Here is a 25,708-nt window from a genome sequence, read left to right as displayed (position 1 = left end):
GACATACATGCAGGAAAACCACCCATACATAGAAATTAAGAAATGGAACCTTAGCCAGGTGGTTTCCTGAGACAGGGATTTTATGACAACCGCCTTTCACTTTACCATCGCAGCTACCTCAATTTCACAGAAAAAGAAACTGGGACTCTGCAAAACTCAGGCCCAGTTGAAGTACATTCAATCGTCTTTTTTAGGACTCATAAAACGGTGTTCAGGCCTCTTTCCTTCAGGAGATGCACCTGGAAGTAGAAACCGGGAAGGTAGGAGGAGTAGACGCTGTCTGGTAATTTCTCAAGTGTAAACCCATTCTTATCTGAGTTAGAGTTAGCTGAGAATCCCAGCACTCACTAGCTTTCACCTCTAGTTTTCAAAAAACAAGTGATTAATGATAGATACTCCCGAGGTTTCTATTAAGAAAGGACTGTGCAAAGTGTGTTAAATACGGTTACTACAATTTTGTATTTCACCCATTAAAAAAAAAAAGAAGCACAAAACAGGAGCGCCAAAGTTCTGTGGTCAAGATTGCTTATATTCGGATGCATGTTGCTAGCAGTGGGGAAAGAATTCCCAAAGTGTCTCACCCTCACGAAGCACGGAGAGAACCCAAGCCAAACCCAATTGCTTCAGAATTTATCTGACCCTCACAGGGATGGATGTATACACACTAATCTGTCACAAGGGGGCGCAGGTGGGCCAAGCAACCAGCAGAAGCGGCAGTTCTGAGGGTAATGGGCAAGCCCGATGACGAGTTCGAGCGAAAGGAGGACCAAATCCTGACTGTTAAACCCCGTCCTCCGAAGTGCACAGTGACACATCTACGCACACATAAATATGATTTAAGTCAGGCCTTTAATCCCAGCATTGGAGAGGCAGAGGCAAGTGGATTCCCCATTAACAAAATAAAACACCAAAACAAATCAAGTCGGATGACGGACATCGAGTTTACGCGGGAACTGCGCTTCACAAACGCTGAGGACGCGAACCCGCAGGAAGTTGCCCATTACAATCATGGCGCGGATGACGGCACCCAGGATCTTCAGAGCAGAAACTGCCCTTCACAATCATGGCGGCCAGGGCGGGGCCAAGCCTCTCTGGACGTGAGAAAAGGGGCTGGCCGCTGAGAACAAGCGGTCATGTGACTGGGAAGATGGCTGTCTTTCCCTGGTAAGGAAGAACCGGCGAGTGGGCTTCAGGGAGGGGCCGATCTTAGCGGGTGTCTGCGTGGGTGGGCAGTCACCCCTGTTGGAATGAATGGTCTCTTTCCCAGCCCCGGTTGTCAGGACTACGGAAGAGCGGAACTGGTGACAGTCCGCTGCTCCTCGCGGCGATTCCGCAGCCCCTTCACTCCTGCCTACTCGGTCCAAGGTTTTCGCCTCCCTGAGAGAGAAATTGGCACGTCCTGGGGGTTCTGGGAAAGGGATGAACCCGCTCCGAGTCTGTCCCCTAGCTGTTTTCTCGTTTGTTCCCTGAGCTCCTCAGCTCACCTGAAGATTAGCTTTTCCCATCTGTAAAGTGGGGCCATTCACCCTACTGTGTGCAGAACCCTCGGACGTCCTTCGGAGCGGTCGGTATAACTGAACACCGAAGAGAGGGGTGTCCAAAGGAGGCCTTGCTCGGTCCCAAAGGAGAGAGCAGTCCCTCAGCCCCCTGGCAGCCCGGGAAGACTTCAACGAAGAGCCTTCAGCTGGGTCTTGCAGGATGAATAGGAACTCACCAAACAGGAAGGAATATGGGGCTTTTTGTGCTTAGGAGTGAGGTGACCCTCAGGTAGCAGCAGGTGATTTGTATCAATAAAGAATCCACACAAGATATGCTGATGGTAATGAGGTTCGGGATTGGAGACCTTGCCTCCGCAGGGGCTAATTTTCTGGCTTTTCAGATGATGGCAGGTAGCTTGAAGTGTGAGCATGAAAGAAAGTGGCAGCCCTAGGCCTTGAACGTGATCACCATCAACCCTCTCTGCCTTTATGTTGGCTCGGCACTTGACCTCATTCCCTCTCGCAGACTCTTAAGAGGCCACTCCAGGGCACAGCACAGCAGCGTGGGGGCTGTGGAACCCTTAGCCCACACCCAGAACTTCTGTCACTGCTCATGCTGGTTTGGCCAAAAGACCCTTTTGAGAACACAGGCCACCGCCAAGTGAGAAGCACCTGTTTTCCGTCAGCTCCCTGGGAATTTGTAAGGAAAGACTCCAGGAAGCTGCTCCTAGCACCTCTCCCCACTACGGTTTTACCTTGATATTTTTCGTTATAAATTACTGACAGGGACCACAACTCTGCCAGTGTCTTGGGTCTTTGTAGTCTTCCCACTGCGCAAGCACTAAGCATTTCTCTGTGTGGTGGTACACTCAACTTTCAGTTTTCCCCGCTGGCTTCATGTTCCCTAATGAAAGAGAATTGCGTCCATCGTCTTCCTGGTGACTGTAGGCACACAGTAGTTCCTGTAGATGGACGAGGGTCCTGATGAGGCCCCGGGGAAGTGTGCTTCTGTTCTGAAGATCACGTTTCTCAAGTGTGCTCAGTGCTCAGCATGCGGCATCCTACTGAATACTCCCAAGCCCAGTTATGACTTGAGAACATGGGATGAGAGTTGACCTAAAGTCCTGAGGCCTGTTGAGTGACTTTTAGGGACTTGGCAGCCAAAGAGTTCCTGACCTCTCAGAGGAGGGACAGTCGAGGACGGAGTTGGCCTGTGTAACCAGGGAAACCTGTTTCTGGGGTGTGTGGATGGGAGTGCGCGGATCTTTGATAGAGGAAACGTCGGATTTTGTGCAGCTGTTGAAACTGTAAGGCACAGTGCATGTGGTGGCTGCCGGGGTTGGGCTGCTGCTATGGTGGAGTTCACTGTGGGAGAGAAGACAGGCTCGGCTGCACAGAATAGCAAAGGGCTGCCAGCCGCAGGTAGGAAGTCGCTAAGAGGAGATTGTGGGTAAAGCCACCTGAGGGGTTCCCCCTGAAGTGAGGCCTAGTCAAATGTGTGTGCTGAGGGGACTCTGAAGACATGCCACGTCTCCCCCTCCCTGTTGGGATGGATTCCAGGTGTCTGAGTGTGGCCCTTTCTTCAAGCCCCTCGTGTGGTAATGGTCTTCCTTCTCTGCCCTGGCCTCTTGCTCTCACCGTCCTGCTCACTGACCCTTTCTCTTCTTAACCCAGAGCTGATGAAGCTACATTTGCCATTTCCTTTGCTCTCGTTGCCTTTTGTCTTTTGCAATTGCCCAGCATGGACCTTTTCTTGCTTCTCTGGAACTTATTCTACAGGAACACTGTCTCCAAGCCCTCACTGTGGACCCTGAGCCCTGCTGTGTCTGTCCCCTGAGCTCTGTACCTGTCCGGCACCAGGAGGGCCCTTGATCCCTTGCTGGGTCTGTCCAGCTCTGGGATGTTTGCTCCAGGCTTTGGCTGCTTGGCCTCCCAGCAGCCACCTGCCCTTTGCTTGGTTCATGCCATAAGTCAGCTAACACCGAGAAAACAGGGCTGTGGGAACTGGGCTCCTCTTGGGGCGCTCCCCTGTGCACTGGATCTGGCTGCACAGATCCAGGATTTGTGGACAGTTTGTGCCTTCAAACAGCTTGAAAGTTGTTGTGTGGTAGCTTAGTTGGGAGAGTGTGCACGTAGCATGCAAAGTTTAGGGTTTCATTCCTAGCATGGCATAAACAGGGTGTGATGGAGCATACCTGTATTTCCAAGGCTTGGAAGGCAGAGGTGTGAGGATCAGGAGTTCAAGGTCATGCTCAACTGCCTAGTGCATTTCAGGCTAGCTTGGGCTACATAGCAAGTTCAAATAAATAATAAAATAATTTTCATGTTTTTATTTAGTGTTTTGTATTGTTCTTTTTTTTTAAATATTTATTTATTATGTATACAATATTCTGTCTGTGTGTATGCCCACAGGCCAGAAGAGGACACCAGACCCCATTATAGATGGTTGTGAGCCACCATGTGGTTGCTGGGAATTGAACTCAGGACGTTTGGAAGAGCAGGCAATGCTCTTAATCTCTGAGCCATCTCTCCAGCCCCTTTTGTATTGTTCTTACTAGCTCCAAATTGCTCCCCAGTCGATGGAATCCAGATGACAGTTTTAGGTCTCAGTCACCTTTCTGACATTCACCCACTCTGTTACTGTTCACAGGCACTCCCGGAACAGGAACTACAAGGCAGAGCTGGCGTCATGCAGATTGGAGACAGTGCCTCTGGAGTGTGGGGACTACCACCCGCTGAAGCCCATCACTGTGAGTTCTGTGCAGGCTCCTGACTGGAGGGCCTAGTGCCCTGGCCTTGCTAGAAAGCAGATTCCCAGGGCTGGAGAGATGGCTCAGCAGTTAAGCACTTGCTGCCCTAGCAGAGATCCCAGGTCCAGTATCCAGTATTCCTAAGCAGATAGGAAACAGCCCTGTGTGGTGCTCTGGCCGCTTAGTGAACATTAGGCTAGTCTGTCCTGCCTAGTGGGCTTCTGTCTTAAAGACAAGCAAGCCAGCCAAACCAAAGAACACACTTAAGCTTACTACAACAATGGAAAGGAAGTCTTTTCTACGTTCTCAGTCTGCCACCAGCTGTGGTCCGTGCGCTGAGCAGTTTCTCCTCTCCTGCCACCACCTGGATGACCTTCCGTCCAATTCTGACAGTGTTCCAGACAGGAAACTTATTTTACTCTATTTACAGTCCGTACATGACACTCCCATGACCCCATGTACTAGATATCAGCGAGCCATTCACTCTCCAGAAGGCATCAGCTTTGCGGGGTATTTTGGGTCCGACCCTACTTAGAGATAGCTATCACCAGACCCCTAGCAACCTTGAGTTACTAGGGCCAAGTCTGGGATGTGCCCTGTGCCTCTCACCTCTGTAAAGGTCCTGTTGTCTTTCCTGGGGTTCTGTTAATTTGCTGAGATAGTGTGCAGAGCTCAGAGAAGCCCTCGTGGTCAGGACAGTGTGGAAAACCTGATGGCCAGCTGGAAGCAGGGTGCTCAAGGAGACATAAGGGGGATAACCCAGGGCTCCTCGGCCTCCCAGGCATGACCTTCCTGCCATCTCCGTATGTCCTTGTTCAGATGTTCCTCAAGTGTCTTCAGTGAAGAACTTGTGTGGGAGGAGGTACTTAGTGGTCACACTGATTATTTTTAACTCAATTGAGGCCTAAAGTTCCTAGCTCCTAGCCGTGGCTTGTCTTCCTGAGCACCAGTTGCGTTGAGGAGCCCATGGAGAGTCTGTGGTGTCAGTTTCTCATAGAACATACTCATTGCCTCTGTCCCCGTGATTGGTCAGTCCAGCTTCCACAGACAGACAAAGTGACCTGGTTGGCTGTCACCTGGTGCAGGTTCCCGGTGACCTCCACTGTACAACTTTCTCCACAGGTCACTGAGTCAAAAACAAAGAAGGTGAGCCGGAAGGGAAGCACTTCGTCCACATCCTCCTCCTCGTCCAGCTCCGTGATCGACCCTCTGAGCAGCGTCCTTGATGGCACAGACCCCCTCTCCATGTTTGCAGCCACTTCAGACCCTGCAGCCACAGCGACAGTCACAGTAAGTCCGACCGCCTGGCCAGCAACAGGCCTCTGGTTGTCAGGTCCTTACCTGTAGGGATGGCGGTTTAAAGGTTCACAAATAATGCCTTGGGCCTTCTGATTGTTACTGTTAAGAACATCCTCACACTCACAGGGTTTTGATTAAGTATGTTGACTGAGAGAGGCTGGTAGAGTTCTGTGAGGTCTCTATATTTTTATTTATTAATTAAATTAATATTTAAAGTCGGGGTTTCATGTAGTGTGCACTGGCCTGGGTGAGAATGACCTTCGTGTCTCTTCCTCCTGCCTCTGCCTCCCAAAGGCCTGGGTTTGCTAGTATAAACCACCACTCCCAGTTTATTCAATGCTAGGGACTGAACCCAGGGCTCTGTATAAGCTAGGCAAGCACGCTATCAACCGAGCCACGCCCCTAGGTCCCCAGTCCCTCTGCATTTACAAAAAAATGTTTTGTCTCGACAATATGTCTTAGAGAACTTTCTATCTTGTGGCCTTGTTATTTTGCATGGCTGCATCATATTCTGATTTCTTTGGTACCCATGGAGTCTAGGTGCTTGCTGGTGTTGACAGCACACCATGTCTCTTCAATATATTTCTCTTGGTGCCTGTGTGCGGGGGGGGGGGGTGGAGGGCTTCCTACTGGACGAAGGCAGTGGATGTGTGCTGTTCTGAGTGCTGTCACAGAGCCATCCCCTCAAAGGCCTTCGTGGTCTGTATTCCTGCCAGCGAAGCTAACTCTCACCTGTTTCCCAACTGGCTAGTACCAATTATTTTAATTTTCTGCTATATGTACTGTGGAAAGTTTTTTCTGTATGCTTTACAAAGTTTTTGATTTATGGATCTTATGTATAAGTTTGTTTTTTGCCTGCATGTGTATATAAACACTGCATGTGCGCCTGTAGAGATCAGGGTAGGCGTTACCTACTGGGATTGAATTTGCAGACAGTTGTGGGCTGCCCTATGGGTGTTCTACAAGAACAGTGAGTGCTCCTAATCATGGAGTTATCCCTCCAGCCCCTCAGGGTGCTTTTTTCTTTCCGTATTTTAATCTTAAAGATGTATTTTGTATGTGTGTGCGGTATGCATTTGGATATGTGTTTGCACGTGTGTGGGGTGTGTATGCAAATGCACACTTGCTTGTGTTTGGAGGTCAGAGGTCGACATCAGGTGTCTTGTGTCTTTCTGGATTGTTCTCTACCTTACTTGTTGATATATTGAGGAAGAGCCTCACTTAAACCCAGAACACATAGATTGGCTAGTCTGCCTTGATAGATCGCCGCCGGGATCCCATCTTCACCTGCATGCCTTGCAAGCATGAAGACCTGAATTTGATCTCAAGAACGCATATGAAAAACTTGATAAGAGTATAAGAGTGGTACACTCTTATAATTCCAGTGCTGGGCAGGGAGGGATGTGTTCCTGGGTCTTGACCGGCCAGTTAATTTGTGTCAATAGGTAAAGTTTAGGTCAGTAAGAGACCTTGCCTCAAAGACTGCCTGAGGAGTGAGTGACATCTGAGGTTGACTTTTGTCCTGTACACACACACATGCATACACATACACATATACATACATACACATACACCAAACTAACTAATATGGCTGGATGGTGGTGGCACACATCTTTAATCCTAAAAGTCGGGAGGCAGAGGCAGGTGGATCTCTGGGTTTGATGCTAGCCTGGTCCACAGAGCAAGTTCCAGTACAGCCAGGACTACAGAGAGAAACTCTGTCTTGGAACCCCACCCCTAACCCCCACCAACCCCCAGAAAAAAGTATTACTGGTGCTAGAGTGTAGCCGAGTTAGGTAAAGTGCTTGCCTAGCATGCTCAGAGTCCCGAGAAACAAAATCAGCAATGTCAACAAAAGCTTCTGTCCTGAAGAGGTCTCTTTGCCTTCCTTAGGACAGCTCCAGAAAGAAACGGGATAAGGATGACAACTCCTTTGTGGGACCTGACTTTGAGCCCTGGGCCAACAAACGGGGAGAAATCCTTGCCCGGTACACGACTACAGAGAAGTTGTCAATTGTGAGTACCGAGCTGCATGGCAGGCTTAGTGGCCCAGCTCCAGACCCTGGAGTTTCTCCTCCTATGTCAGTGTTGTTTGGGAGAAGAGTGTGCTATTTGGTGTCTAAAAAAATGTATGCAGAGTTAAGGGTGCAGCTAGCTCAGAAAAGGAATTGGCATTGTGGGCCCCTCTGGGAGAGTAAGTTAAGAGAGCACCAAGAGAGGAGGGCAGGGTGCACCTCCCTCCCTGTATTCCTCTTGGAGCTGGAAGCTTGCTTGTGTAGGGAGTGGGTGAGCTGGTTGGCTGTGCTGGGGTGTGTGTAAAGTAGAGGTCTTCCCTTTGCCCCAGGCAAGTTATTCCCATCAGGAGTGAGCGCTCAAGTGAGCAAGGGCCACCCTGGGCAATCAGTACTGTGCTAGTTAAGGCCAGGCTCCGAACTTACAACCCAAGTTCTCCCTTTGGACAGTATTAAGAATGTTCTGTCTCATCTCGGCATGGTCATATGCACATCTTTTTTTTTAATTAATTAATTAATTAATTATGTATACAGTATCTGCCTGCATATATACCTGCATGTCAGAAGAGGGCACTATATCTCATCATAGATGGTTATGAGCCACCATGTGGTTGCTGGGAATTGAACTCAGGACCTCTGGAAGAGCAGTCAGTGCTCTTAACCTCTGAGCCATTTCTCCAGCCCGGTCATGCACATCTTTAATCCTAGCACTCGGGAGGCAGGGGCAGGTGGATCTCTGGGAGTTCGAGGCCAGCCTGGCTAGGGCAGGCTCCAAAGCTATAGGAGACGTCTAGAGTTATTTTTGACTGTTACAACTCTAGTGTGTTTAGCAGGTTGTGGTTAGCAGCCAGAGAGACTGCAAACTTCACAGCGCATAGGCTGGAGCCCACAGAATGGATCTGCACAACCCTCGAGGCAGGGGCACGGTGACTGAGAAACTCTGATTTAAGGGTGCCCAAAATGAGTCTAGTACTCAGTGCTGCCAAAATATCAAAACTTTTGTTATTTGTTGGCTCCCTTGGAGACCTCACACATGAGTTGAAGTTCAACTTTTAAGTAGTTTTTAGCAGCCTACAACTTCTGTTTTTGAATATATACTCCACCTTTTTTTGCTCTTTGGGCAAACCATGGCCTTTTTGCCTTAGACTAAAAGCAGCCTTGGGGTTGGAGAGAAAGACAAGCACTTAAGAGTACCTGCTGCTTTCCCACAAGTCTTGAGTTCAAGTCCAAGTGTCTGTCTCAGGCAGCTTACAAGTGCCTGTAACTCCAGCTCCAGAGGATCCCACACTTCTGGCCTTTGAGGGCACCAGCATTTACACACACATAATCTCCACCCACAATGAAAAGAGAGAGAGAGGGAGAGAGAGAGAGAGAGGGAGGGAGGGAGGGAGGGAGGGAGAGAGAGAGAGAGAGAGAGAAACCATTAATTTCATTACTGTTCTTTGTCCCTACAGAATCTGTTTATGGGATCAGAAAAAGGTAAGATGACCGTTCTGATTGGCAGATTTACCATATGTGACTGGATGAAGAGACCGCTAGCTAATCTCTGTAGAAGGAGCAGTTTCAGGTTACAGTCTTCTGGGAGAAAGGCCTGTGGTTGATAAGTTCTGTACTCACTGTCAACATCCACACTCAGACCTGGGCAAAGCCTTTCCATTTCCATGGATCTGAGGCACTGGGGTCCTTGACATGGCCATAGTCATGCATGAATGCTCATCTTACAGGGGTACACTCGCTCCCCCACACTCCACCTTGTCCTCTGCTGCTGTGAGCTGAGCTGCTTGCTCATCAGTTCCCACACATGTGGACTCAAATCCTTTAAAACCCTGAGCTGGGATAATTGCCAAACATTTCTCCTGAATTGTTCCTGTTGGGCACGCTGCTCAGAGTGTAGTTCGCACTAATTAAATAGTTTTGCCATGCTGTGAGCAGATCCTAGACTTCTTACCAGTCTGTGCCAGAGCCAGGAAAGGAGAATATAAGTAGCTTTGTGTGTGAGCCAGTGTTCCGCTGCTGTAACAAAATACCCCACCAATCAATCACTGAAATAGAGGAAAGGTCTATCTTGGCTCACAGTTTCAAAGGTTTCGGGCCATGGCTCTGGGTCCTGTGGCTTTAGGCCTGTGCAGGCACAGTCTAGAGTAGTGGGAACACATGCCAGGAAGAGGCCTGGGCACCTGTGGGAAATAGGAAACAGAAATAGGAAGGGGCCAGGGTCTCCTCGAGAGCACATTATTAATCACCCAACTTCCTAATACTGGCTCTGTTCTACCACCTCCCAGGGCACCATGAGCTGGCAACCAGGCCTTCAGTACACTGGTTATTAGGGAATATTTTTCAGTTTCCTGTATTCACTTGGTAGGAAGAGCAAAGGCTAAACTAGTCATATGACCCTTAATTCCATCATGGGCAGCCCTTCGAAAATGGGGAAACGATTCTGAAGTTGGTGGGGTTGGATAGCAGCAGTGGTCCAGACGGACCCCTTGCCCTGTCTGGCCTGTGACTTGCAGTCTGTTGTCTACATCCGCTGGTCCTGCCAGTACCGGGGATGGGGTTGACAGCTGCTGGATGGAAACAGCTGGGCCCAAGTGCCTCGGAAGGGGCCTGTGATGTGTTCTTCCCCCTCTGGGCAGATGAGGAGGTGGGTTGTTACGTTCGTATGAAGGTCTGGTAATTCTATGCTGTGAGTGCATACCCGAGAGGCGCTTCGGTTTGTGACAAACAGTGGCATGGCAGAGTTTGGCATTGTTCTTAAGTAAGCAAACAGTGGGTAAGATTCACAAACACTGTACATGGAGTTTGCCTTTCCGGGACTGCCTGCTTCTGGGGGCACCCGCTGGTGGGAAAGCTTCTCCTGGAACTTGAGCCTGTGAGGAAACTGAAGTGGCTTTCACCGTCTCGGTGTTGGGAGGGGAATTTGTTTCCTGGTGTGTTCATGGTGACGCGTAAGATGCCTTTCATGCTGGGTACAGGTGCAAGAGAAAATTGCTGTGTGACCAGTGTCTCTCCTGTGTAGGCAGAGCTGGGGCTGCGGCTTCCGCCATGTCAGAGAAGGTTCGGACACGCCTGGAAGAGCTGGATGACTTTGAGGAGGTGAGCAGTCCACTCTTAGGGCTCAGTGAGCAGAGTATCTCCAGCCCTTCTGCCGAGGAGTGCCAGACCAGTTGGCTGCTCACTGCGCGAGGCCTCCTGGGACTGAGTTCAGAGAAAGATACTAGGGCTTACTGGCCAGTCACAGGGGAACCTGAAGTGAACTGGTCCTTCTGGAGGCCTCTTTTCACTTTGTGATTTGGAGCAATCCCTCTGTCGTCTGGGGACATTGTCAGCGATAAAATCCACGTGGAGTCACCGCCAAAGAAACAGCTTTGTGTGGCGCCAAGATCACACCTTGAAGCATTGTTTACATAGGCCTCTCTGCCTGTTGGATGTGGCCCATGAGACCCCTGTGATTGCTTGTGTATGTTTTGAAAAACTGCTTTGTTGCTTTTAACAAAATCTCAGTTGTTTGATTTTACCAATAAAGTCTCTGGAGCCAGATGCTGGGTTGGAAACCTGCTAGCTCAGAGAGGCAGAGAAAGCACCCAGCTGACCTTCCTCCTCAGTCGATGTCTCAGCCTCTCTTTTCTCCTAAACCTGTCTCAAAAAAACGTCCTCAAACTGAAAAGTCCCTCCCTCCTACTTCCTGTGAGACCCTCTATCTTTCCTCCTGACTCCCTCTTACTCTCTCTGGTTTTTTCCTATGTTCACTTCCTGTCAACTGGTTGCTTGCTCCGCCTCCTGACCTGTGGTTGACTTTATTTAATCCTGTTTACAATATTAAACCAGAAAGCTCTTGGGTTAAAGGGGTGTGCTAGGGTTGAGCCACACCACAACTGTTTCCCAGTAAATAACACAATCTTGGGGTTCACGATGTGACCAAATACCCTGCAACACTGGCTTGTTTGCCAACTCCTAAAAACTGGTGAGTTTGGAGCTGGGGTGAGGGCTAGTCAATCAAGCGCTTGCTATACAAGCATGAGGATCTGAGTTCGATTCCCAGCATTGGTGTGTTTGCCTGCATGTATGTATATATACCTATTTCATGCCGCGTGCCCAAAGAGGGCATTGCATCCTCTGGACCTGGAGTCACACCTGACTGTGACATCACTTGGGTGCTGGGAACTGAATCCAGGTTCTCTGAAAAATGAGTCAGTTGTCTTAACTGCTGAGCCATCTCTCTAGGCAAAAATCTCTATGCCAGAGTTTTTAGTACCAAGCTGGGCACACAGTAGGTCCTCAGGGTGTAAGTCCCAGTACCCTGTGCAGCAGCAATGCCGGTCAGGATCATGGGTTCATCCGCGGCAGGCTGGGGGTACAGATGCAGGACACCGAGTGACAGAGTGCAGCCAGTGCCCAGCTGCTTCATGTGGAGGTGGTGGTCAGCCAAGGCTCCTCCTTTGCTCCTGTGCTCACGTTCTGCCTCTGCTCACAGGGGTCCCAGAAGGAGCTGTTGAACCTGACCCAGCAGGACTACGTGAACCGCATAGAGGAGCTCAATCAGTCCCTGAAGGATGCCTGGGCCTCGGACCAGAAAGTGAAGGCTCTGAAGATTGTCATCCAGGTCAGGCCATGGGAGGGTGTGTGGTTTTTCATGCTTCAGTTTAAAATCCCACTTGGTACTGATTTTCAGAGTCTTCCCTCAGGGTCTTGCCCTCATTCATCTCTTCCATGGTCACGGATGTTCTTTAGGAAGCCATGAGTCTGAACCTGTTTTTGTGGACTGACTGATCGTAGGGCACCATGTACAGCTGCACAGGTTGTTCATCTCGTGGTTCCAGGAACCACTGTTGCCCTAGACTACAGAATTAATGTTCTACCCAGTGCCGTGCAGGCTGCAGGCCTCTGGACCACTGCTGTCTTACTTGTGATTTGTGCACACCAAGGTTTGAATAACTGTCGTCCAGGTTGTCTTTGGGATCTTTGAGATTAATGTCCTTGTCATACATTTTAAAGACATAGGCATATAAGAAAAATGTGTTCGTACTGTAAAAAAAAGTGTGTTCAGCACGTTGTCTTCATGAATTAGGTGATCTGCTGCTGGCCCTGGAGGCAGTCCTGTAAGGAGAAGATTTTTTTGTTTTTAAAGATATTTTTATTTTTATTTACACATGTGTGTATGTGTCTTTGTGTGTACCGTATGTGTGGGTTCCCGTGGAGGCCATCAGAGGGAGTCAGGTCCCCAGGAACTGGAGTTACAGGCAGTTGCAGGTCATCTGTTGTTGGTTCAGTGATTGAACTCAGATCCTATGGAAGGTCAGCAAGTGCTCTTAGCTCTGGAGCCGTCTCTCCATCCCCAGAAAAGGGCTTTTTTTCTGCTCTCTTGCCTGAACATTCTCCTGTCTTGGCAAAAAGTGCTTTGGTCAGGGGCTGGGTATGTGGCTCCGTTAGTAGGGTGCTTACCTAATAGGCAAGACGTCTTGAGTTTGATCCCCCAGCACTTCTAACCTTGGTGTGTTGGCATATGGCCGCAGTCTCAACGTCTAGGAGGAGGAGGCAGGAAGAGCAAGGCCATCCTTGTCTACACAGCCTGCTGGGGCATACCTGTCTCATGATGATGATGACCCATCTCAGGATGGTGTGGTGATTTCAATTAAAAAAAAAAAACCAACCAACAGTAGAGCCAGTGAGCCCATTGGAAATACCTGAGTTGGATCCCCAGAACCCACAGTGGAAGGAGAGAACTGTCTCTTGCGCGTTGTTGTCTGACTCTACCTGTGCACCATGGCACACCGTGACCTGACTCCCCCGCCCCTATACACACAGAATAAGTAAATACATGTATAAAAATTAAGAAAAATGACAGAAGTGCTCAGGTCATGGTCATAGAGAGAATTCATGTGCACCACATTACTATTTTTGGAGCAGCATATCTGAAACAACCATTTTAATCCCGGGGGGACAACCATCATTGTCACGTCTCATCATGGTAATGGGACATTTTTCTTCTCTGTGGATTCTCATGAGAGAGGTTGGAGCTGGGGGTGTGTGTACGTGGCTCTTAGAGTGTTTGAAGTTGAATCTGTGAGCAGCAGGGTGGTGTTCCTGGGGTCTCCTGACTCAAGGAGAGCTGGGTTAGTTCTCTTGTGTCCTATTGTTTATAGAGTAAATATGCCCGGAGAAAGGGCCTCTCATGCTGCGTGCAAACTGAGGGCACCTTCAAGTTCAGAGGCCACTGGCTCAGGGAAGGAATCAAACAGCATCTGATTAACCCTTGCCTGTTGGATCCTAAAGTTCTGTGTTGCCGCTTGGTGACTGCCAGTGGAGTCAAACCTTGTTTCCGAGAGTGGAGTCCACATTCAGCTGGCTGGAGTGGACAGTAGAGTTTTCTGGTGAACTCAGAGGAAGCTAGGGAGACACCCAGAAGGAATAAGGACGGGATTAAAGAGATGCTTGCACCTTTTCCATCTGGGAAGGTGGGGAAGAGGGTCAGGTGATTGTTTCTCTGTTGCCCTGTAGATCTGTCAGGTTTTATTATTCCCAAATATTTAACTCCCTTGCTTTATTGTTTTAAGTAAAACAATAAAAGAAGCCACAATTCTTCTACATACTTTTGGAGGTTGATATACATAGGGAAAGAAGCAAGGTCCCTCCTTGTTTGCTCTGCAATTGGCCTTTTTTTTTTAGGGGGGGCACTTGTTTAGCTGGGGAACCTAGACTCTGTCCCAGGACTGAAATCCCCCAGCAAAGCAATTTTCAGCAATACTTATTGCATGTTTAAGCCTAGAATCCAATGACTTTGAGCCCGTCATGGTGGTGCACACATCTAATTCCAGAAACGGAGAGGCTGGGTAGCTAATTTGGTGTTAGCCTGGGCTACATCTTAAGACACTATCTCCTCAAAGAGAAGAAATACAGAACTGGAGAGATGGTTCAGAGGTTAAAAGCACTGACTGCTCTTCCAGAGGTCCTGAGTTTGATTCCCAACGACCACATGGTGGCTCACAGCCATCTATAATGAGGTCTGGTGTCCTCTTCTTGGCATGCAGGCATACACACAGGCAGGACACTGTGTACATAATAAATAAATCTTAAAAAAAAAGAAATATAGCAACTTTTAGTACATTTATAACAGTATAAGTGTCCCACACAAACCAGTTTTAGAGCATCTTCATTGCCCTAACTCCCTCCAGCCTGTCTGCAGTCAGACCCCACCGTGCTCCTCCCAGAGTTCCTCAGCCTGCCTTCTGTCTGCACACATGCCGCCCCAGGCATGCCACAGGATGGACTCGTTCTGTATATCATCTTTTGCATCTGGCTTCTCTCACTTAGTTGAGCATTTCTGAGTTTCATCTGTGTCGTATTGTATGCTGATGCCACTTTCTTCTGAATAGAATCCCGTGGCAGGTGTAGCCGCAGTTTGCGTACCTGTGTATGGTTGATGATGCCCTTTGGTTCCACCCTCTGAATGTTGCATGGTCTGTGGATTTAATATCATCTTCTTGTCTTCTGGGTGGATTCCTGGGGGTGGCCCTGCTGAGGTGGGTGTTGAGTTTCTGTTTCAATTGTTTAGAAACTACCAAATTGCTTTTGAAAATGGTGGTCCCATTATGTTCCCACCGGCAGTGTTAAAGGCACAGTCCCTCCATAGGCCTCCACGCTGCCTAGTCCACTGTGTGTGCGCATCGGCTCATGTATGGAGGGTGTCAGCCCTTACTTTCCACTTTGTTTTTGATAAGGTCTCTTATAGCGCTGGGCTCTGTATGCCCGGGCTAGCTGGCCCAAGCTCTGGGGATTCCTTCTCTGCCTACAGTCTCGCTGCGGGAGCCCTCAGCTTTAGGGGATTTGAGCTCAGGCTTTATCCACGGAGCCACCTTCCCAGCAAACAGCTAGTATTACACCGCGCTGGAAAGAAAGCTAAACACCCAGCGTCATTTCAGTGGGTTTCTAGTAATATTGGTGAGTTTGACTGCAGGAACCCTGGCCTCAGTTACACAGTGGCCATCAGCCAGTGACAAGCAGTGTGTCTCAACCTCTGCCGCAGGGGAGCCTGGGAGTTGTGTGAGACCCTCACGTCCAAGCTGCACCCAGTCTGCTTTCATTAGCATCTCAGTGGAGGAGGTGTGCTTGTATCACTGTGTGTGCTTTAGGGAGCCCTTGTTAGAAATACTGCTTTGTTGGTGTGTTTGCTGGAGAATGTGTGTGTGTGTGTGTATTATATATACATGTGTGGGGTACATTTGAGTGCATGTGGAGACCAGAGGTTAATGTTGGTTAGGTATCTTCCTCAGTTGCTTTCCCCCTTATTTTGGGAGACAGAGTCTCTCACTGAACACTTATCTCTCATATTTAGCCTCTGGCTGGCTAGCAGGCTCTGTTGCCCAGTGCTGGGTTGCTGGCGCATGCCCCCCAAGCCTGCCTTTTACAGGAGTTCTGGGATCCAAACTTAGTCCTCACGCTTGTGTGCCAAGCATTCTACTCACTGAGGGTCTCCTAGCAGCTCCCTGGAGATTCTGTATTTTTAAAAAAATTATTTCTTGCTGGGCGGCCGTAGCATATGCCTTTAATCCCAGCAGTTTGGAGGCAGAGGCAGGCAAATCTCTGAGTTCAAGGCCAGCCTGGTCTACTGAGCGAGTGCCAGGACTACAGGACTATACAAAGAAACCTGTCTCAAAAAACCAAAAAGAAGAGAAACAAAACAAAAACCCCCAAAGATTTCTTTTAGTTTTTGAAATTATAATTATATTATTTCCCCCTTCCCTTTGTTCCTTCTAGACCTTCCCATATATCCCTCCTTGCTCCTTTTTAAATTTATGGCCCCTTTTTTCATTACTTATTGTTACATGCATATATGTATATGTAGATATATTCCTAAATATGACCTGCTCAGTCTGTGTAATGTCACTTCTATGTATTGGCTAACTGATTGCTGAGTCTTCCCTGGGGAAGACTGTCTCTCCCTCTCTCAGCCTTCCTTAGTTGCTTGTGTTTCTCTGTGTAGGGCTGTGCTGAGGTCCCGTGAAGCTTTCCCCGTCCCCATTAGCATGTCTGTTGTCCTTGTTCAGCTCACGCTCAGGCGGTCATGCTGGTGAGACTCTCTTGGTGTTCCTTGAGATTCTGCATCCCTAACCCTTCCCAGAGACCCGGTCTTACCAGAAAAGTCGTAGGAAGTGGTACTGTGACCTTTAAAATTTAAAACCACAATATCTTCAAAATGCTGTTTTATAAGATAATTTTACTTTAAAAGGTTATTGTGACTTTAACCTTAGATTTAAAAAGAATTCTGGTTCTTGTCATCCTTCCTAAAACACATGTTCTGTGAAAGCAGCTCGGTAGGGAGTCAGCACACATCTGTCTGGGATGTCCCAGCTGGGCTGAATTTGGAGTCTTCTCTTGGACTTCTCTATTTTGCCTAGGCCACAGACAGGAGGCACCCAGCAAGGCAGTGATGGAGGAGGTGGGGATGTCATAGTTCCTAGGAACCATGGGGTGTGGACTGTAAACAGTCTCTGGGATTTGGAGTTGTTTGTGTTTGGGTCCCCCCACCCTTTTGAGCCCTATAATCTCCAGGAGCGCTTGTTTAAGTTGGGAACTTAAATGGCTGTGAAGATCACAAAGACAGCAGGAGCTGGAATCCCGTGTGCGTCCAGATGCCACACTGGTGTCAGGATCCTTGTTTCAACAGCTCACATCTCCCTGCCCTTGAACATCTGGGCCGTGAGAGGGTTTCCACAGATCTGACACGTTGCTTATGTGTAGGCGTGCTATGTAGAGGAGAAACTTGGCCAGTTTTACAGTTTAGATGCTGGAGGACAGAGCAAGAGTGGAAACACATGCCCAGGGGACTCAGCTTGCTGGGTATGTCCCGACCACCACATGCATGCCCTGCTCGCCAGAAATGCATGTTCATGGACCTTTCCTTAATGTCCAGTTTATTTACTATTTATGAGTATGTGAAAAGTGTGAACATTTGTGCAGGCATAGACATACATACACAGAAGCCTCAGGCAGACTCCAGGTGTCTTACTCTGTCATTGTCTGTCTTACTATTCCGATATTTTCAAGACAGGTTTTCTTATCTAGCCCTGGCTGTCTGGGAACTCACTTTGTAGACCAGGCTGGCCTTGAACTCAGAGATTCACCTGCCTCTGCCAGTGCTGGGGTGAAAGGCTTGGGCCACCACTTCCAGCTTTCTATCTTGTTCATAGTTTTAGGGGTCTCTCACTGAACCTGAAGCTCACAGTTTTAGCTAAACTGGCTGTCCCCACTTCACAAAGCTGGGGCTATAGACATAGGTGACCATGCCTGGTCTTCTCTGTGGGTCTGAGAGGTTTGTGCTCAGGTTCTTAGGCTTGGGCAGCAAGCCCACTACCACTGCCATCTCTCAAGGCCCTGTGTTATTTGTTTTTAGGTGTGTTTTTTTCTGACTGAGAACCCACCAGAGGGCTGATAAGACACAGGGAAGCTCGTGGCTTCCCTACATTGGCTTTGAATTTATATCAACTTGAGGGCATTACATCTAATTTTTTTAAGGAGGAAGACCAGCTCCAGGAGATAGGATATCCTAACTGGCTTCCATAGGCAATTGCACATACATGGTATGTGCGCACACACACCTAATAAAAATAAAAAGGGAGCCGGAGAGATGGCTCACTGGCTAAGAGCACTGGCTGCTTTTCTAGAGGACCTAAGTTTGGTTCCCAGCACTCATGTCAGGCATTTCACACCTGTATCTATCTTTACTTCCAGGGGACCCATCACGCTCTTCTGACCTCTGTGGGCATCTGTTCATGTGTGGCATACTCTCACACAGATGCACACATAAAATGAAATAAAGAGAAAGCCTTTTCTAGCTATAAAGGATGTCTTTTCTCGGTCCTGTGGCTCCAGTCTTCTCGAGCATGTCAGTGATCCTGTGACCTGCAGGAGAATGGGATTATAGGGCGCTGCTGGGCTAAGATGCAGCCAGCATCGACAGTCAGAGTTCCAGAGAAACACAGTCTCTGGAGGTTCGCCTTGGTCCGTTTATGAAAAGTTTAAGTGGAGTATGTGTGTGTAAGAATCATTGACATAATGTTAAGGAGCCATGGGGACTTGTTTGTGAGACTATTTCAAGAGACCATGTGGATCACTCTCATGGTGACATAAGCCCAGGGAAGCCAGGCTGGAAAGTTAGTATAGGATTGGTCGTGTGAGGGTACGGCGGGATGGAGAGATGAAGCCTGGTCCTGGTTCAACAGATGAGGAGGATCCTCCCAGAAAAGTCTTCCTCAGTCTTGAACCCGTGACTTTCTCAGAGTCAAGCTTTCCAGAACTTTCTATCAGAGACTTTGTAAGCACTCTGGTTGCTTTTGTCAAAAGTAGTGGTACGTCTGGGGGATGGCTCACAGGGCAAGAGCACTTGCCATGCAGATGAGAGGACTTGAGTCCCCAGCACCACGAAAAAAGCTGGGCATGGCAGGACTTGCCTATAATGCTAGCACTGAGGGGTAGAGACAGGCAGAGTCTAGGAGATCAATGGACAGCAAGCCAGCCCAACTGAAACCAATAGCTCTGGCTCAGTGGGAGACCTTGTCTCAAGGAAATATTGTGGAGAGCAATAGAGAAGGACACTTGACGTCTTCCTTAGACTTCCATACGCACACATGGATGTGTGTCTGCATGTACACAGGCATACCACACACAAACACACACAAAAAAGTACAGGTGCGGCTAGAGAGATGGCTCAGCATTTAAGGGCATTGGCTGCTCTTCCAGAGGACGGGGCTTTGATTTCCAGTATCTGCACGGTGTTTCACAACCATCTGTAAAGCCAGTTCCAGGGAATCTGACAACCCTCTTCTGACCTCTGATGGCACCCAGGTACAAGCATGGTACATATATACACATTCAGGCCAAACACTCAAATATGCATAAAATCTAATAAATAAATAAATAAAGGAAGAGAAGCATGATGGTTTTTCTTAATGATATCCCAATTCCCACTGGAGAGTCTCCCACAGGGTTTGGCAGGCATTGATGTGTTTGCTTGTTTATAGAGGTCATTAGTTTTCCATACCTAGAGGTTTTCCCCCAAGCCAGGCACACCAGAGTGAATGGCTTCTCCTGTTCTCTCTCTAGTGTTCAAAGCTACTGTCAGACACGAGCGTTATTCAGTTCTATCCAAGCAAATTTGTCCTTATCACCGACATCCTTGATACGTTTGGTAAGTACCAGAGCTATCATGTATCTCGGAAATAGGTTTGTTTTGTTGGAAAGTGACTGTAAGCGGTGCTTTTGTTGTGTTCTGCTGGGGATGTAGTAGGCTGGTAAGTCACGAGGGAGAGTGGACAACTGTTGAAATAAGAGCGGCGGGGCTGCGTCCCTGGCACCCAGCCGCCCACATGGCTAGCTCTCGCTTATGCCCCGAAATAATTACACGGAAACTGTACTCTTTTAAACACCGCTTGGCCCATTTCTATCTAGCCTCTTCTAGGCTAACTCTCGCACCTGGACTAGCCCATTTCTAATAATCTGCTGTAGCCCACAAGCTGGCTTACCAGGAATGATCTTAACCTGCGTCTGCCTGGAGTGGGAGAATCATGGCGACTCCCTGACTCAGCTTCTTTCTCCCAGCATTCTGTCCTGTTTACTCTTCCCACCTATGTTTTAACCTATGAGGCCAAAGCAGTTTCTTATTGCTTAACCAATGAAATCAACAGATTGATATATGACACTCCCACATCAGACTACTCTGTGATATTTTTCTCCTGTTTTTAAAGTCAGGTCTAAAGGTTTTTTTTTTAAATATAGAATAGCATGATACACACACACATATATTAATATATATACATATATTAATATATGTTTATATATATAAACAAAGTAGCAGGTTCCATTTTTATTTTGATTGACACATGGTAGTTATCCGTATTTAAAGGACACAGTGTGGCACTTCAGCACAGGGTTACCCTGTGTGATAATCAGGGTCGTTGGCATGTGTGTCCATTGCCTAAGACCTCGGTCACTTCCTTTTGTGAACACTCACAATGCTCTGTGTTAGCAATCTGAAATATTTAGTTAATTGCCAGGTTATTTGTGTCCTGTACGTTAGAAGTCATTCCTCCCTGCCCATTGTACTGGGTGCTCTGTACTAAAACCAGAATGTTCTCTTTTCTCATCTTCACATAGGCCAGTAAAGTGATTGATGACGTAGGCAGGTCAGCAGAACATGTACAGGCTATGCTCAGGTCCGTCGCCCCCTTGAGGGCCCCTGAAACTTGCGTGGATAGGAACTGTGTGTTCGTCAGGAGTCTGTTACCATAGCCAGGTGCTTAGGGCAGTCAGCTGCTGAGGAAGAGGGCGTTACTTGGCCTTCACAGTTTCAGAGTGTCCACTTGCTGGGCCTGCAGCAAGGCAGCGCATCTTGAGGAATGTGTGACATCAATATCCACTCATTCATGGCCAAGAAGCAGAAGGGCTGGAGCCTCTCACTGTCTTCAAGGGCACCTGCTCTAGGTGGCTTAAATACTTGCCACGAGGCTCTACCTCTTAAGGGGCTTCACCTCCCAAGAACACTGCTGGAGCCCACACGTTCCACGCATGGGCCTTGGAGAGACATTGAAGATCTGAACTCTAGCAAGAGCTCAGCCTGTCTTGGCAGTCCCCCCACCCCCTGCCTTGGAGTGTGTCTATCTCAGGAACTGGTGCTGCCATACAGCTGCTTTCCTCAGCTGGACCCTCGCCGTGTTCATCTGCATGCATCTCTGAAGCTCTCCCCAGCTTGCCCATTTTCCTGTCTTCAGTTGCCACAACCCCGTCTTGCCTGGATGGCAGTCGTAGTGCCTCTGAGGTCTTCCTTTGTGGATTGTCGGGATTACCCTGGTCACATTCCTCATGCTGTAGACAGACATCTTCCACAACTTAGTGCAAAGTTCTGGATGGAGAAACTAATCTGAAGGAAGGCCCAGGAGCCCGTGGGCTTGGCGTGCAGCAGTGGATGGTTGAGCTGAAACAGTTTCCCTGAACCAGACCACAGCGCTCCAGGCTAGCCATGCAGTGTGGAGACGCCCCGAAGGAACTCGCAGATGCTTCCTTCTGAGAGCTGGAGGTCAGATGGAGGCATTCACCCGCTTACCAAAGAGGGCTCCGTGGGCTTACAGCACAGCAAGTCTTGCCTGTAATCCTTAAAGATCCGATGTGTAAGAAAACAGCACCAGCCAGATAGCAAGTCTGTCCAGAAAATCAGTGACCCGAGTCCTCTCTAAAACAGGTCTGAAATCTTCATCTTCCAGCCTTCTGAGGATCAGGAGCGGCTTCTGCTGGATCTAGGGACTCAGTGTTGTGGAGATTTTGTGTTTTTCAGGTCCTTTCTGTTGGGGTGACTTCCTCCTCAAGATTCCCATGGTGTTCTCCTCGCCCACCAGCTTTACTGCTGGTGGATGCCAAGTCAGGAGAGAACTGTTTTGTCCCAGCAGCCCAGCAAAGGTCTTTGAATTCTACCTCACTGGCCTGGCTGGGTCACGCCATGATATCTGGCAATGAAAGGGGCTAACTGCTGAGGCCTGGGTCAGTCACCCTTAAATGTGTTCTGCTGCCCAAAGAAAGAGGAATGGGCCCTGGTGACTTTTGGTGCTTAGAAGCCTCCAGTTTTTTTAAAAAGTAGAGCCTGGCCTTGCCTGGATACGAATCCTGAGTCCTGCGGTCAGTCTTGTCATGTGCTGTCCTAACAAACCTGCCTCTTGGCCGTCAGCATGATCGACCAAGGGCTGGAGGAGCATCTTGCAGTGCGGAGCCACAGGGCACTTGGCCCAAGCATCTGGAGATGCATGGCAAGGTAGAAGCGTGCTTTGGTTGGCATCTTGGTAGAGACCACAGGCGTAGGTTGGCTACTGGCCACTCCTTCAGAGTCACGTGTTTTCATTCCATTTCTACCTGTGGATGGTGCATAGGAGACACCCTCAGACTTTCTGGAGAGAACCAGCTGAACGGGTGTGGAAGGAGCTCAGAACAGTTGTCCTCTCCTAAGAGCTACTAGTGGGGCTGTGGTAAATAATTATGGGTAGGCCTGGAGTTCATGCTCGAAAGGTGTTCATTGTCAACACTGTGGTTTTCAGTCTTGGTGTCTTCAACGTGTCGGAAAGTGAGTCAGGAAAAGAGCAAAGGCTTGGGGGAGGCAGCTTAGTGAGGGAGAGCTTTGTTTGTAAACATGAGGACCTGGGTTCAGATCCTGGGAGTCCACATTAAAGATGGATGTAGCTAGCTGTGTGTGTACCTGCAAACCCATTGCTGTGGGAGGCAGAGGCAGAAAGATCACTGGAGCTTGATGGCTTCCAGCTTAGCTTCAGGTTTGCTGAGAGTCCCTGACTCCAAAGAATAAAGGCAGAGAGTGGTAGAGGGGAACCCCCAAATTGTCCTCTGGATATTTGTGCATGGATATACAGTGCGTTCATGTGCCACACTTGCTCACACACGTGTGCGCTCACACACATAATGCATACAAAATGAACTCAACCTAAGATTATTATTTCTTTTTTTTTTTAAATATTTATTATGTATACAATATTCTGTCAGTGTGTGTGCCTGCAGGCCAGAAGAGGGCACCAGACCTCATTACAGATGGTTGTGAGCCACCATGTGGTTGCCGGGAATTGAACTCAGGACCTTTGGAAGAGCAGACAGTGCTCTTAACCACTGAGCCATCTCTCCAGCCCCGATTATTATTTCTTGAAGCAGTTCCAGTACCTGAACAAAAGAGAAACACTGGTGTGAGGTTGGAATATTAAAAGCGGTTGTATTTTCTGAAGGCTGGTTCTGAGAGGAGCAAGCTTTCGTGTAGGAAGTAAAGGAGTTTGTACTGGTCTGTTCCTCAGTGTGTGCAGGGACAAATGGTGCTTCTGTCCAGTGTGATCTGATGGCATCCCTGTGTCAGGGAGGGAGTATCTCTCTCGACCTATGTGGCCCTGGGTTATGAAGCACAGAAAGGAACAGAGTGGGGGTGGGGGATGGGGGATGGGGGTCACTGGCATTGAAGCCCATTCTCTGAGCCTTCCAGAGCTTGCAGTGTGTGTGTTGGGGGCAGGTATGTTGGGGTTGCGAGTTCCAAGCCATGTTTCTCACCTTGGCTGTACACCGACATTCCCAGGCTCTCACAGTTACTCCCATTTCTGTGGTAGCCTCTGGGGATGGATAGAGACATAATATTGGATGGGGATCTTCAGGAGCCCCAGGAGCTCTGCCTCTATGCTGGGTCTGAGAAGTACCAGTTTAGGGGACGTGGGTCGTTGGTCACCATTTCGAGATATTCTGTCCGTTAGTGTCTCTCATATGTAAGTGCATGTGTAAGGATTTCCCAGTGATGTGGTTCAAAGTCCACATTCTAGTCACATTCCCTAAATCTTTGTCCCCTGAAACTCTGAGATGGGCCCAGGCCTGTGCATTCCCAGGGGCTTCAGGCACGCAGTTAGTCTGCTTTGAGAAGCTCCTGGATGGGACCTCAGAGCCTGGCTGCAGCCTCCTCTGCATCCTGACACTGTCATTTCTAAACAGCATCACTGGGCCACATGTTCTCTGAACAGATGGGATGCTGTAGCTCTCCCATCTTGTTCCATGTACAGACACCGCCCTGAATAAGGGGGTCACGAAAAGAGAAAAGAAAGACTTTTAAACTGGAGGTGACTTGGGAGCGCTGTGACTTGTGCTTCACGAATGTCAGTAGCGTTTTCCTCAACAACATGTACAGGATAAATAAAGCTGCATCAGCTTTGGGGTCTAGCCTACCCTCCTAGCTTTGACAACTAGAGTATTTATTTCTTCATTTCATCCCTAAGAGAAGCTTCACTCCACAGCCAGTGACCTTGTACTTCTGATCCTCCTGCCTCCTCCCAAATACTGAGACTCCAAGTATGTTGCACCATGCCCAGTTTATGATGGGGATTTGAACTCAGGGCTAGGGAAGACTCTGGCTACTGGTGTGCTACAGTAAGTCAAGTAAGTTGATATAAACTTAAAATGTCCATCCTGAGTACCACTACACACTGGCCAAGTACTGTATGTACTTGCTTCTGCCGCAAAGAACCTAAGGTTTGGTTGCTTCCAGGCACTGGGCTGATGCACTGCTCAGGAGGGGCAAGGTGGGCTATGGCATCTCAGAAGTGAGGTACGCATTGTCTCCAGGTAGCTGCGGTGCCAAGGGCACATTTCAGACAATCTTGAGTGAAGAAGCCAGTCTTTCACATGAATTCACTGAATTTGCCTAGAATAATTAAGTTTAAAAAATACTACAGAGTTTTATGGCCCTCAAGGTGTGGGTCCAAACTACATTCCCTGATCTCCTTGACTGCTGACTGCTGACTGCTATCTGGCCACAGGCCGCTTATGTGCATCTGATGCCTAAAGCAGGCATGGGTGGAGCTAGAGCCCAGTATAGAGAACTTTCTGTTGAGTGTATGAGGACACCCTGGGCTGCTTTCCAGATTTTTTTTCTCTTTTAATTAAACAAACAAACAAGCAAAATAAAACAAACATTCCAAAGCACAAGGGCTAAAGATATGTGCTGCCACTAGGTGGCAGTATACCCTCATGAGCTAATGCCTGCTGCCAGGCTCCATTTTTCAGGTCCCTAATTAGCAACACTTATTTAGTGTTTGCTCCTGTGGTGTGTGATGTCAATACCATATGTCTTTTTCTCCTAGGAAAGCTGGTCTACGAGCGCATCTACTCAATGTGTGTGGACAACCGAAGCACCTTGCCAGGTAATGCTACGCTTCCTGGGTTCTAGGCACCAAGCCGCCCCGGATCACAATTAGACGGTTTTAATCAAGTCAGGATTTATTGAAAACGGATAAGGTTTTTAATTTTAGTGTGTTGAAAGAACTGTGTTTGAGGTCTCATTGTCTCAGCCCTCCAAAGGCATCAGAAGGTTTGCAAACAGGCGAGTCATTGGAAATGCAGAGTGGGGTTAGACCCGCGCCCGCCAGCTTCGTCTTCTGTTGCTCAGCACCATGCCCTCGTCTCCTGCGTGCCTTTCTTTCCAAGAAGTAAATTGCTTAAATAAAAAACTGTGTATGCACGAAAGAATGTCAAGTAAATCAATAGCAGCAGCTGCCTGACTCCTCAGTCTGTATATAAGTGACATTGACGTTAAACTTATAGCCAATCAATTGTAGAGTCCCAGGAGGTTCTCCTGGGACAGGTGGATGGTGGACTTCTGTTG

General features: G+C 48.5%; 1 protein-coding gene across 1 annotated transcript in view; it reads left to right on the top strand.

The window, feature by feature from the left end:
* Positions 1–1,063: 1,063 nt before the first annotated feature.
* Positions 1,064–25,708, top strand: part of Vps35l (VPS35 endosomal protein sorting factor like) — a 106,578-nt gene continuing 81,933 nt past the window's right edge. Inside the window, exons 1-9 of the mRNA XM_041667134.1 lie at positions 1,064–1,164; positions 4,129–4,228; positions 5,351–5,518; positions 7,421–7,543; positions 8,994–9,018; positions 10,556–10,632; positions 12,011–12,139; positions 19,636–19,720; positions 25,188–25,247. Coding sequence (XP_041523068.1) covers positions 1,064–1,164; positions 4,129–4,228; positions 5,351–5,518; positions 7,421–7,543; positions 8,994–9,018; positions 10,556–10,632; positions 12,011–12,139; positions 19,636–19,720; positions 25,188–25,247 — 868 coding nt within the window. The remainder of the gene's footprint in view (positions 1,165–4,128; positions 4,229–5,350; positions 5,519–7,420; positions 7,544–8,993; positions 9,019–10,555; positions 10,633–12,010; positions 12,140–19,635; positions 19,721–25,187; positions 25,248–25,708) is intronic.

This window comes from Microtus oregoni, unplaced genomic scaffold (assembly GCF_018167655.1).
Source record: "Microtus oregoni isolate MIOR12 unplaced genomic scaffold, Mior012 000016F_ref0000370, whole genome shotgun sequence".
NCBI classification, from domain to species: domain Eukaryota; kingdom Metazoa; phylum Chordata; class Mammalia; order Rodentia; family Cricetidae; genus Microtus; species Microtus oregoni.
Note: the sequence above shows the minus strand (reverse complement) of the source record. Positions and strands in the feature narration are given on the sequence as shown.